The 13970-nt window shown below is 32.6% G+C and overlaps 2 protein-coding genes across 2 annotated transcripts; both read left to right on the top strand.

Moving 5' to 3' along the window:
• The first annotated feature begins 788 nt into the window (after positions 1–788).
• LOC113752476 (LRR receptor-like serine/threonine-protein kinase GSO2) lies at positions 789–8374 on the top strand. The gene is made up of 3 exons (XM_027296587.1): positions 789–1674; positions 4456–4527; positions 7449–8374. Exons 1-3 carry the CDS (start codon positions 789–791, stop codon positions 8372–8374), a joined length of 1884 nt encoding a protein of 627 aa, XP_027152388.1.
• Positions 8375–9024: 650 nt separating this feature from the next.
• LOC113751062 (receptor kinase-like protein Xa21) lies at positions 9025–10065 on the top strand. The gene is made up of 3 exons (XM_027294915.1): positions 9025–9310; positions 9449–9806; positions 9936–10065. The coding sequence occupies exons 1-2, from the start codon at positions 9031–9033 to the stop codon at positions 9799–9801; spliced, it is 633 nt and encodes a 210-aa protein (XP_027150716.1). The 5' UTR covers positions 9025–9030; the 3' UTR covers positions 9802–9806; positions 9936–10065.
• Positions 10066–13970: the final 3905 nt, after the last annotated feature.

The following is a 13970-nucleotide window of genomic DNA, read 5'->3' as shown; positions in this document are numbered from 1 at the left end:
CTTATTTATTTCTCCCTTTGACATTGAGTTATTACCTAATATTTTGATATAATAGTAACAGAAAAATTCAACTTAAAATTATTGACAAAAAAATTTTGTGAATCGAAATACCAACTTTCCATGCTACATATTTTAGCCAGATTTTCTTAATTCAAGCATAATGGATAATTGTTATGCGGATAAAGTGGATTTGGAGATAAGAGAGCGATAGAGATAAGCACAAAAAATGAAAATAAAAAAGGGCTGTGCTAGGGTAATAGATTCACCAAGTTGAGGTACAAAGCTTCCCCACGCAATAGATTCACCAAATTGAGCAATAGATTTCCTATAAGTTATTTTCTGTTGTGCTAGGGTAATATGTAGCAATCTGATAGAAGAAAACAATAAAGTAGCAAACATATATCGGAATGGAAACTTGGTGAACAGATGAGGAACTTCAATTTATCAACGTCTAACGGAATCATCAACCATGTGGTATACCACATTTGTGGATGAGTATTTTCTTTTTTTCTTTTTTTTTGCCACACACTTATTTCTACAATGTGATTTACCACAATGTGGTAATATATCACTTCCTCATGGACAATGGGTAACAGAAATTTACTAATTCACGTGTGTAAACACAATCCAGTTTAACAAAGGAAACACAACTACGATACGTTGTGGAAAAATTTTAACTCAACCCCAAGTATATGCCTATATAAGTCCTGTCCAATGTCACAATTTATGCTCGTGTTTTATTTACCTTTTGTTTTGCATTGCTCAAGTTTTATTTGCCTCTATAAGCAATGCAGAGAACTTATTTTCTTTTCGCTGGAGCCTTGGTACTGTTGCATTTTGTCACAACTAGCTCAGCTAGCATAATTGTAGCCAACAACCATAACAACAGTGCTAGTGATCTGAATGCTCTTCTTGCCTTCAAAGCCGCCATTTTCGATCCCCGAAGGATTATCTCTACCAACTGGTCCACTTCTTCCTCTGTTTGCAACTGGATTGGAATCACTTGTAACACTCGCCAACTTTTCTTACATGGGAATTGTAGGAACCATACCTCCAGAACTGGGAAATCTTTCTTTCCTAGTCACAGCTTTCATGGACACCTTCCAACCGGGCTATCTCGTCTGCGCCGATTGAAGTACATCAACTTGAAAGGTAATGCCTTTGAAGGGGAATTTCCATCATGGTTGGGATGTTTGAGTGCACTCCGATACTTATCCTTCCGAGATAACGGATTTTCAGGTTCATTATCAGGCAGGCTCTCTAATTTCACAAAGTTAGAGACCATCAGTTTGGGTTTCAACTTTTTTACTGGAAATCTTTCAGAAGAATTCAGGGCTCTACCGAAATTGAAATTTTTGGAAATTCAATTTAACCAACTTGTAGGCCCTCTGCCACTGGCTCTGTTTAACCTCTCCTCATTGCAAGTTATTGGTTTTACCAATAATAGCTTATCGGGTTCCCTCCAAGCACATATCTGCAATTATCTCCCACAACTTAAAGGGCTTTACTTATCACTTAATAACTTGGAAGGTGAAATTCCATCAGGCATCGGAGAATGTTCAAACCTCCAAGTTTTATCCTTGTCTTACAACAAATTCCGAGGATATATACCAAAGGAAATTTGGAATCTAACCACGCTTACACAATTATATTTGGGTGGGAACGACCTGACAGGTAAGCTGCCAAGTTCACTTTGTTTTGAAAAATTCTTGTGTATTTCGAGCACCAATTGACCGCAGATTTAAATGCTTGTAGGGTTGTGAGTTTAGATGCGTATGTGTGGAGAAACACTTAAACTTAATGTTTAAATAGATTAAGTTGAAACTTAATGTTTAGGTAGACTGTATATAAGCAATGATTCCTTCTTTTTTGCATATTTGTTCATCAAGGATTATATGGGGATGTTTTCACATAGGTAATAATAGTTAAAAATTGGAGACATTACTCAAGAACCCCATGGGGTGTGGTACTCTAACCTCTAACTGCCATGCGGTTTAGAAATACACAGCTAAACCCTTTGCAATTTAGATTGAAAGCTACGATTATAGATGACAATCAAACCCATTTAACTAAATTTATGCATACCCACTCATAAATAATTGGATATGGGTATATTAAGTTTTTTAAAATGGGTATAATTCGATAACCCATCAAACCCAATTAACCCATTTAAAATTGTCTTCTCCAAACCTCCATTCTTCTCCCACCCATTTAGAAGAAATTTGAGACTTGTGTTTGATTAATGAATTCATTGTTGGAGACTTTCATGCATTAATATTGCTGAAACTTTGTATACAGTAGAATGTTTTATTTTTCAGCCTTAACAAATATTTGATACATCTTTTACACAGATAGATATCCTACTTAATTTTTTTTCCAGATTTTTCATTTTGTCATGATGTTAACTACGTTTGTTTAATTTATTATTATTATTTGTTGGTTTATCTTATCATTTTATTTTCTCGTTGTTTGTTAACTTGCTTATTTTTCAACATTACCAATGTATGATAAGTTTTAGCCTCCTTTCCTATCTTTCCAAAATGAAATTTTAAATTTACAGACCAAAAAAATGCTAGGGGTTCAAAATTTTTTGATAAAGTTTTTATGTTAACTTTCATAGTACTTAGTTCAAATTTTTATATTCTTATTGTTCAATTATTAAATAGTATGCAATTTTACGATATAGAACATGGATGGGAAAAAATTGGTAATTAGGCTTATTGAGCATTACAAATAAATATTTAAAACTAATGATGGGTGTAAAGGGTGAAATAAATTGATAATTTAGTTTGCAAAAATGAATTTAAATAAGTTTACAAAAAGGTAAAATAAATAGGTTACAAATGGGTAATTGGGTTACTCAACTCATTTTTTAACTTACCCATTTATACCCATCTAATTAAAGAGGTATAAATGGGTTGATTCACATATACGCATTACCCATTACCTATTTCAACCCTTTCAAACCAGCCCAAATCACCCACTTTGACACCTCTAGCAAAGATGATGAAATGCATACAAACTAACAGTCTTGTGCAAGAAGACAACTCTATTAACATACATAACGTAAATTCATCCTTTTTCTTAATTATGTTTCTTACTTGAAAGTATTTCCAGTTTTGGCCCCATTCTGTGTGTTATCTTTATTTATTTCAAACTGAATTGTTAGTTTGCAATGTTTCGATGTTTTTATTTTCAACTTTTTCATCTTTATTTTGTCAAAAGATGTAAAATGAAAAATATTCTTCCTTAATCAATCAAAATTTGCAACAACATTACTAAAGTAACTAATTATAGCCGGCAATTGTCGTCCATGACTAACTGGTTTAATTTTATTGTGTAGAGTGCAGATTAAGACTGAAAATCCTTGAAAATTGTTCAAAATCCTTCGTAACCCAATGAGAAAATTCTCATTGGGTTTTAGAGGATTTTGAGACTAAACTCATAAGAGCATGAAAAATTTACATCACATACACTATTGCTGATAATCGCTAACTACTTGAGTATTGGTGCAAACTTCAACTGAATAAAGAAGTTTTTGTTTTCAACAAAATAAAGATAAAAGTTAGAAAATAAAAGAACAGAGTTACTAAACCTAACCTCACCTAACTCGATAGTTCAATTGGTCAACTTAGTGATCTTGGATTAGTAGTTGGACTGAACGAGGAAGGAAATCGTTAACTAGTCAATAATTCGTCAATTCGATTGGTAAAATCTAAAATGCTGGCCTGTTCAACTAGTAATTTAATAATTATAATGTTTTTAGTAATTAAAATATTTTATTGTACAATATTTTAGAAACACCGACTGGGTCAGTAAATCTATAGTTAAGTCGCTAACCTGTTATACCAATGGCCTTGTCAGGTTGATGTCTAGGCCGGGATTAATGACTATGCCATACACACAATTTTGTTTGATGTAACAAATAAATTTGTGAACGAAGAACGAATTAACACTATGTATATTAATGGGTAGAGTTGTCTTTTTGTACAAAACCATTGGTTTTGATGGATTCCATCTCTCTTGCCTTTGAATCCAAAGCATAAGGATGTTAAAAGTATATTTTCAAGCCACGTGGGGGTTTTTGTGTAATTTCCCCTTACCATTTTCAGACATTTGAAACTTCATGGCTTTACCGTCTACGAAAGAAAATGTAAAAAATATTAATTTCGATATGCATATTTAGATTTTATATCAATTTTATTTCTAATTTATGCACACATTTAAAAATCCATTGACATATGCATAAAGATTGCCACCAAAATGACCTTCAATTTTTGGGGGTGTATGTAATCGTCATTTTGCCAATATATACGGGAGATTTACGTGATACTGTTTGAAACTTGACTGAAGATCCTTAGAATTCCTAAATATATATACATACATATATATATTATACATATAATTATGCCATACTGTTAATTATATTTATCATCATGCCGTGATTTTTGGCAGGTGAAATTCCAAAAATCATTGGCAATCTCTATAATTTGGAGATACTAAGCATGGAGCGTGCTAATATTACAGGTAAAAAACTAGATACATTTTGACATGAGATCTATTTCATTATTCCATCATTAGCATACTTTTCTCAAACTTGAATTTGAACTTGAAGTCAAGCGAGTTCAAATACAAATCAAATTGGACTCTTTCTCATACGTCAATTGGTCAGTCATACCAGTGCACTGCATGAGCTAAAACGATTTTGATCAGCTTGATCTCAATATGCTACAGCCTACATCTATAACTCAATTTCAAATTCCAATTGATTGCACTTCAAATATAGAGATACTGATTTTTTTTTCGCTATGATAGATCTATATCTATTCTATACTACAGGAAAGGGAGACCTGAAAAGATTAAGTAAAAATCGAAGAGTGAATCACCTACCGATCCAAACGAGTGCGCTCGTCTGGAAGCCACTTAAAAGTGGCTTGCCACATTTTTGAGATATTGATAGGGGCCTAACAAATGATACAATGGGAAATAGGAAGACGAGGAAGCACTTAGAGAGAGGGTACAAAGAGATAGAAAGAGTGAATGCTTGGAGAGAGGAAATTGTATAATTCTATGCCTCTGTTGACAATGTCATGTTATTTCGTTTGAAACAGTCTCAAAATGTTTTGTCATTTCCAACATTGTCAATGAATTATACCACTTGCTTTCTTGTCTTTGCCCCTGAATTTGTTGAGATGCTTCCTCTTTCATTAAATTCAGCTACTTGACTTCAGATATGTGAGATACAAAAGTTTTGCCATGTTGTCATGCTTTGGCTACTACTTTCCTAGGCAAAAATTCTACAAAATGGGATAGCAGTTAGTACCCATGAGTACGGATCAAGTATATGAAAGACACGAATACAATAATTGACGTCAAAGCGGTTTGGATTACTGTAAATTTTACTGAAAGACGTAAGGCTCAGTACAAGTTGAGAATAACGAGGTATTGTTGTGACAAGGTTGTGGGGCACAGATTGAGTGGACATAAAAATGATTGAGAGCTGAAAATGTGGAACTTTTGTTATGGTGGGCAGAGTTGGGGAATTAAGGCATGTTTTTAAACTTAGATCGGATCGATCGGTCCAATTGATTGAATCGAAAATCAGCCAAGTATCCGATCTGAATTATCTTAAAAGCTCGAGTTATTAGAGACTTGGTCAAAACCAGAAGAATCGGTAAAAATTGGGTTTTTTTTATTTTCCTTTTTGTTGAATTTTTTTCCTTCCGTACCTTTAACTCCAAATCCTTGTGAGCTCTCTCCTCTTTCACTTCAATTCAAGCATCAAAAATCAATGTTTTAGCATTTTTTTTTAAACAAGATCTAAGATTTGTATTCAAAAGAAAAAAAGATCCAAAAATGCAAAAAAGGGAGTGAAGAAGAGAAAGGTTTGAAGAAAAGATATAAGCTTGATATTTCATAAGATTGAGAATAAAAATTAATAAAATAAGAATGAAAATAAAATTAAAAGAAGAAGAAGAAGAAGAAAGGAGTTGCAGAATTGCAAAGAAAGAGGATGATGAAACTCTGGTAGCTGTGCTCTATGCAATGCGTCAGGAGTAGAGGATGAAATGGGAAAGTGTAATGTGGGGTCAAAGCATTTTTAATATTATGTTTTGACCTTCAGATTGTTAAAAACTATTAATATACCTCAAATATTTTGTACTTTATAAATATTATTCTAAAGTTTGGTGTTATTTTTCAATCAAGTCTATAATTTTAATTCTAAATTTGTTAATGTTCATTGAATAATATAAATTGCTATTTGATTGTTCTAATTTTCTTGTATTTTCTTGTTAAATACTTTTGAAATATCAAATATATATGAATATACTTTTATTAATATTAACATGCTCTTAGATATTTTATGTACAATATTTTAATTTTTAAATAATTTTTATTTATGATATCATCTGGTTCAACCCCTAATCGAATCTGATCGAACTCATTGACTCTTAAGTTTGACCGAGTCGATACCTGATTCAAGTCTGAAAATATAGGGATTAAATAAGCAACTTGTTAGTGGTTGAAGCAGTTGAGGAGAACAATTAAACCAATCACGGGTAGGAGGAAAATGATCATAAATTAATATGTACAATTAATTAAACCAATCCTAGGAGAAATGATTATTAATTATTAAATTAATAATTATAAAGGAGTAAATGAATGGTTAATTAATTAGTTGAGATGGAATATTCGTGGGAGAAATGATATGTTTTTGCATGATTGTTTATCATATTTGCGGATATAACATAAAGAAATTTTAAAAAATGCATTTGTAATGGTATTAGACCAAATTAATGTGAATGAATTGATGACATAATAACCGAAGTGCATATAGGTGAAATTTAATTAGATCATATTTGTCACTTCTAATTTTTCGACATTATCATCACATCACTTAATTATACTTTTATTAGCTGATTAACATGTTGCCTATGTATTATCAACCAATAGCACAACTAACTTTCACCAATAACCAACCACAAACATTATAATAATATTAAAAAAGCTTTTAAAAGATCAAAGTTTTTCACTTATTAAAATTTTATACCAATTTCTTTTGTATAAAAAGTGATTTTTTTTTTAAATTGCACGTAAGCTGAGTGTGCCCTTTATCACTAGTAATGCTAATGGTATTTGTATTAATGTATACATGCTTGAAATCAAATATTCATATTGATTAGACTATACAGAGATACAATAAAGAATATTTTTTAATAGGTGTAAATACAAAAATATAACTTCTCATTATCTATTCTAAAAGTAGGACAACAAGCAATCTTCAAATTTTTTTTTTTTTTACCAATTTGATTTGTCAGGTATAATACCTCAAGAGATTGGTAATCTTAGCAAGTTGGAACTACTAATCTTGGAGTCGAATAGGTTAAGAGGTCCCATCCCATTGAAACTTTTCAATAGTTCAACTACACGACTTATTTCTCTCGCAGAGAATGATTTGTTAGGCAAGCTTCCATCAACTATAGGTGCTTTCTTACCCAATCTTGAGGGACTCTACCTTGGGGGAAATGAATTGACTGGAACTATACTAACATCTATCTCAAATGCTTCTAGGCTCAGAATGCTAGACCTTGGTGTGAACCATTTTACTGGTGCAATTCCTCGTTCTCTTGGAAACTTGAGATTACTGGAACAGTTTGTTATATCGCAAAATGATTTTTCTGAGGACTCGCTATCCACAGAGTTGAGCTTCATCATATCCCTATCAAACTGCAAACATTTAAGAAGGTTGTGGATAAATGAGAATCCTCTTAATGGCTTCCTCCCAAAGTCTATTGGAAATCTTTCTAGCTCACTCGAATTCATTGATGCCACTCGTTGTGGAATCAGAAGTGAAATTCCAAGTTCGATTGGTAATTTGAGCAACTTGATAGGGCTGAACTTTGCAACCAATAGCTTGACAGGAGTAATTCCAACTACAATCAAATGGTTGTTGAAGCTTCAGATGATAGATCTAACTGACAACCAGATACAAGGAGCTATTCCAAGTGAGCTTTGTTATTTGTTGAACTTAGAAGGATTATATCTGGCAAATAATAAGCTTTCTGGTGTGGTGCCTTCTGGTTTAGGAAATGTTACAACACTCAGATATGTTTATCTCAATTCTAACAATTTAAGTTCTGTGATACCGACAAGCTTTTGGAGCCTTAGAGATATTTTGGGGCTGGACATGTCTGAAAATTGTTTGACAGGTTCTTTGCCTGCGGAAATTGGAAACTTGAAGGCATTAGTCTATTTGAACCTTTCAAATAATCAATACTTGGGTGGGATACCTAGCACTGTTGGAACACTACAGGATTTGCAAGAACTCGCCTTGGAACATAACAAGCTACAAGGATTGATACAGATTCCTTGAAGAATATGCTGCAATTACGGCATTTGGATCTATCTTTTAACAATCTGGAAGGTGAAATTCCCAACTCATTACAGGTACTATCAGATCTCCAATACTTTAATGTGTCTTACAACAGATTGAGAGGACCGATTCCTCATGGAGGACCATTCACAAATTTCACGAACCTATCTTTTCTCTCAAATGAAGCATTGTGTGGTGCTCCTTGGCGCCAACCTTGTACAAGTACATTTCAACATGAATCAGGGACAAAAAGGATAGTCATGATTGTTCTGTTGGCATCAGGATCTGTCATATTAGCCTTGGTGATTTCAATTTTTTTGATGCGGTCAAAGTTGAGAAAGAAAACTCTAGCTCCGACTCGGAACTTGATTCTCATGGCGATATTTGAAAGGGCATCCTTCCATGAACTTAGAAAAATAACAAATGGATTCAGCGAGAGCAACTTACTTGGCTCGGGGAGCTTTGGTTCAGTTTACAAGGGAATTTGTGAAAATGGGATGGTTTGGGCCATAAAGGTATTTGATTTGCAACTAGAAGGTGCATTTAAAAGCTTTGACAGAGAATGTGAAGTCTTAAGCTGCCTTCGTCATCGAAATTTAACTAAAGTAATTAGTGCTTGCTCTAGCCCTGACTTTAAGGCCTTGGTGCTTGAATATATGCCCAATGGATGCCTTGAGAAATGGCTTCATTCAAACCATCATTTCTTAAACATGAAGCAACGATTGGATGTTATGATAGATGTGGCTTGTGGTTTGGAATATCTCCATTATGGTTATTCAACTCCTATAGTTCACCGTGATTTGAAGCCTAGCAATATTCTACTGGATCAAGACATGGTTGGGCATGTTTGTGATTTTGGAATTGCAAAGTTGTTGGGAGATGGAGAATCTATGGTACAAACAAAGACTCTTGCTACATTTGGATATATTGCCCCAGGTGACTTTTCTTGATTACAATTTCGAATTTTTTATGTCATTCAAATTAATGTTTCAACTTTAACAACTAGTACGGTATGTGCAATATAAGAACTTTGAAAAAAAGACTTTGACAATGATTTTCAAACACTGATGCTAGAATATGGATTGGAAGGATTGGTTTCAACAAGTAGTGATGCTTACAGCTTTGGGATTACATTGATGGAAACATTTACAAAAAGAAAGCCGAAGGATAAGATGTTTACGGAGGAGTTAAGCCTCAGGCGTTGGGTACAAGATTGCTTACCGGATTCCATCATTCAGGTTATAGATGTAGATTTACTTCATCATGAAGGTGGACTGGTACAAAGGAAGATTGAATGCATATCATCTATCTTGCAAGTTGGTTTAAGTTGTACAACATATGTTCCTGAGGAGAGAATAAACATGAAAGAGATTCTAAGAGCGCTCCAGAAGATCAAACTTCAGTTTATCAAAGATATCGTACCTTGAAGCAGGTATAAACCATTATTTATGTGATTTCCAATAGCAACTGTTTCTTCAATCTTACGGTATAACAAAAGCTTAATCCAAGGATTACTATTCATTCAAGTAGTACTTACATTTTTCTCCTGAATACGTTGCAGAGTTCTGAGGCGCAAATGTATTTGGGGAATTCTTAGTCTTGACTTTGTGCACCACCGAAATGCTTATGGTTCAAAACAGGAATGAGATATGTTGTATTTACCAATAAGTTTGTTTACAGATATGGAGACCTCAAGTTCATAATCCCATTTTATATGTTATGAAAGCCCAAGCATTTTACTTGGTGTTTTTGTTTGACATACATATATTGCAATTAAGTTGATTATTTACTTTCAGTTATTGATCCATCTTTCCCTTTTTCAATTTTTGCAAATAAATGAGAAACAAATTGATCGTCGATATATATCACCATGTAGAGATACACGTAGGCATATGTATTTGTAAATACAGAGCATGCATATGGCATATAGATTCATGTATTTATTTTATCGGTCTGTCTAATGGGTGCTCTCGTTAAGATGTATTTCAGATGTTAGATTTTTAGAAATATAAAATTAATTTAAAAAAAGTGCAAAAATGCAGAAGGATTAATTAGAAAAAATGTATAAATGTAAGGGATGGTAGTAATTGTTAGTATATATATATACATGATAGATTGGATGGAATGTGGATGTGTTAACGAGTGTCGATTGGACATGCGTTAAAAAAAAACTTATTTTTTTTCAAATTACATTTTAAAGGTGCACATAACAGAGAGAGCAAAGTAGTTTCATGTCCAACAATTACTACCTAATAGAAATTAATAACACTTTTTAAGCGTTACCTGAAGCTCAAATTTGTAATTGGTGTTGACGATGGTGGGAGATTGTGAATAATAACGATGTACCATTTCCTTGAGCTGTGGGAATATATATTTTTTCTTGTGTGGGAACATTTGTTAAATAGCTCTTCACTAGATTGTAGGTGATTTGGGAACATTTCATTCATGCATTTTCTTTGACATTGGAAATTCCCCATCTAATTCATACATTCCTTTGACATTGGAGATTAAAAAAATTCAGCCGTTTCCATCCCCTCCGGGTTTTTTTTTTTTTTGAAAAAATATCATAATTTCTTTAAAATCTGTACTAATGACAAAAAATACGTCATCAAACATACACGGATATCAAAGAACAGATCTGAAAAATAATAAAAATTACATTATAAATCTCCAAATTTAAAAAATGACTTAAAATAATTATAGTTCCACAGACATTTGTATATGCTTCCAATCGCCAAATTGGCTGATTAATTGCTCATAGAATCAAATTTGGATTCTGAAATGCTCTTTATTTCTCCATGCCAAGTCAGTAAAATATTCTTCAGACCATCAAAGAAAAAGAAAAAAAATTTTTATGCAGAGGAATATACGATTAGTTTTTATTCTTAGCATTTCTGAAAGGTTTAATTTTCAGTTTTGGGACTCATGACTTAAATGTATAGTGTCCATGACACACTTGATATTTGATGCGTGATGGATGGATGGGCCATGGATCCATGTATGGTTGTTTTCCTGTTTGTTTCTTAGAACCGTTTGGGCTATAGAATTCAAGTGAGCCCATTCAGTGCTTCAGTATTTTGTAAAGCATTCTCTCAGTGGATTTTGGTGTTGTTTAGTAATTCTTCTATTTTGTTAATTTTGGCAAAGGAATTGATAGTTTTACAATAAATTCTTGTCAACTGTGTAAACTTATTGGCCAAAACTGAAACATGTGAAAAAATTTTAGGCTACAAATAATGTGAAATAACACAATTAAGGTATGCAATGAAAATGATAGTTATTCACTACACACAATTAAGGTGTGCATTGGTATCAAAACCAAGTATGCTTTTCATCCACATATCCACTATGGTTACAAAGAGAAAGAAATAAGGGTGCTGCATGGTGCAATTAATTGGAAAGGAAAGAAAAAAAACACACACACAGACACACACACACAAGTGATGATAGAGTTCACGGTGCAATTGGAACTTGAAATTGTAGAGGCGTGTAAGAAAAAAGATAATAACTACAGCAGGAAGAAATTCTTTTTTTTTTTTTTGGGAGGGGGGAAGGTGAAGACCTTTAGCAGGTCTAGGTCTTGAGTCAAAATCTCCAATCTATTTCTCGCTTCTTTCCATCCAATTAACAGGAAGGATATAAGAAAAAAGAAAATAGTTGCTGCAGGCCTAAGTCAAGTCAGTGATGGTAGTGTAAGGTCTTTATCTCCTACAGACTGGAGCCAGAAAACTCAGATAATTACTTATCTTTCTCTACACTTCACTTTAGAAAAGTCAGATGGAAAGAAGAGACATAGATTTCGACCCTTGTGTTCTTTGTCAAGATGGTAAAATTAGGTGACTTTAGTATCAACCCCGGATTAGGGTTAAATAGACTCAGATGACAAGAAAAGTTGTTTAAAAGTCTCCATAACTATGTATCACTATCTAGAAAGAAGAATCCGCTTACCACGAAGTCCAACATGAGGAATAAATCATCCTTGGTAGGCAGGAAATATCTTGCAAGTGATTGATTGAAATGCACGAAGATTCTGAGCAAAAAATAGAGTAAAAATTTTAATAAATACCTTAAAATGCTCCTATCTTACAAAGTTCAATTTATTTTTCTAAACAAAAAGAGTGTCAAGTTTTTCATATCAATATTTGTTATTTGATAATTAATTATAACAATAAATCTTTTGCTGTAATATGGTATTTTTCATAATGTTTTACTAGGAATATAAATTCTTTTTATGATAGAGAAGAAAGTGCTATTTTGTTTCTCTATTTTGTTTCTTTTAAAGTTTATGGACTATTTTTTTAATAAAAATTTATGGACTAGTTTAGTGGTGGAACTATCATAATTTGGTAGTGATTTTAGGCCATTTTGTTTTAAGCTACAAAAAATATTGGAGGATATTAAAAGTTATCAAAAAAAATGTTACTAGTTTAAAGTTTAATTTGGATAGATATTAGGGACAACATTGATAGTTCTTCTGTACTTCTAATGAAATATAAGAGAAATGAATTGGAAGCAAAAAGGCAAACAAAATAATTAAATCCATCCTTTGCATAAACATGGCAACAAAAGAGTCTTATTAAAATTATTAAGGATAGTGTTGTCATTTTAAACGGATAATTTCAGAAACCTCCCCTGAGATTTCTGACAGTCTCGCTCACCTCCCCTGAACTTTGCAAAATATCAGATACCTCCCTTGTCAGATTATTGGGCCCTATTTGTGATATCATTGATGATGAATTGACAGATATACCCTCATAACTTATGTTATATTTTGAAGCTATTTTGACAAAATTAGTTAAATGAGTAATAGAGATATAGCTTTTGATATACCTTCTATTCCACTTTACACTTTTTATTCGTAGTATAATCACCAATGAAGAGTTTAGCACTAGTGTTACCTTTCTCTTAAGTCATGTATTTCATGTTTTTTTTTTGTAAGACAATTATCTAATGTAACACATTACTTATATTTGGGTAAATTTGGTTTTCAAAAATTCAATGACGTAAATTGTATATTACATCATCTCATAAAGTGATGCGACACAATTTGGATTATTGAATTTTTCGAAAATCGGATCTATCTAAGTTTTGCTATTCAAACGAAGCTTGTTGAATAAATTCGACTAACTACAGTGTGAATTATTTTTTTTTAAAAAAAATCTCAACTAAAGTATCTAGCACTAAATGAAATGAAGCATCTTGCTACTTCATTTCATTTTCCACAGAGAAAATCGCAAAAAGAGTTATTAAACTATTGAGAATTTGGTTATTTGATCGTTACACTATTTATTTAACTGCAATTGCCATTCACTCAATTAATCAAATAGTGAAAATTTTTTTGTGACTTAACTAGTAAAAATTTATACTTTTAATCACTCAAATAATATTTTTTTAATGACTTAACTAATAAAAATTTATACTTTTAATCACTCTTTTTTCTAAGGCAAAAACAACTGCTAAAAGCTCCTTTTCGGTGGTTGAATAGTTCAATTGAGCTCCGTTCAAGGCTCGAGATACGTAGTAGATAGCATGAGCTGCTTTTCCTACTCTTTGACCCAATACCGCACCAACTGCATAGTCACTGGCGTCGCACATG

This window comes from Coffea eugenioides, chromosome 11 (assembly GCF_003713205.1).
Source record: "Coffea eugenioides isolate CCC68of chromosome 11, Ceug_1.0, whole genome shotgun sequence".
NCBI lineage: Eukaryota > Viridiplantae > Streptophyta > Magnoliopsida > Gentianales > Rubiaceae > Coffea > Coffea eugenioides.
The sequence above is the reverse complement of the archived record's forward strand: the minus strand, read 5'-3'. Positions and strand labels throughout refer to the sequence as shown.

Excerpts from the sequence above, each read along its gene's own strand:
- LOC113752476 (XM_027296587.1), top strand. The coding sequence starts at position 789 with ATGCAGAGAACTTATTTTCTTTTCGCTGGAGCCTTGGTACTGTTGCAT. Across the intron at positions 1,675-4,455 it reads GGGTGGGAACGACCTGACAG|GTGAAATTCCAAAAATCATT; the intron begins GTAAGCTGCCAA and ends GATTTTTGGCAG. Across the intron at positions 4,528-7,448 it reads GGAGCGTGCTAATATTACAG|AGAATGATTTGTTAGGCAAG; the intron begins GTAAAAAACTAG and ends TTTCTCTCGCAG.
- LOC113751062 (XM_027294915.1), top strand. The coding sequence starts at position 9,031 with ATGCCCAATGGATGCCTTGAGAAATGGCTTCATTCAAACCATCATTTC. Across the intron at positions 9,311-9,448 it reads ATTTGGATATATTGCCCCAG|AATATGGATTGGAAGGATTG; the intron begins GTGACTTTTCTT and ends CACTGATGCTAG.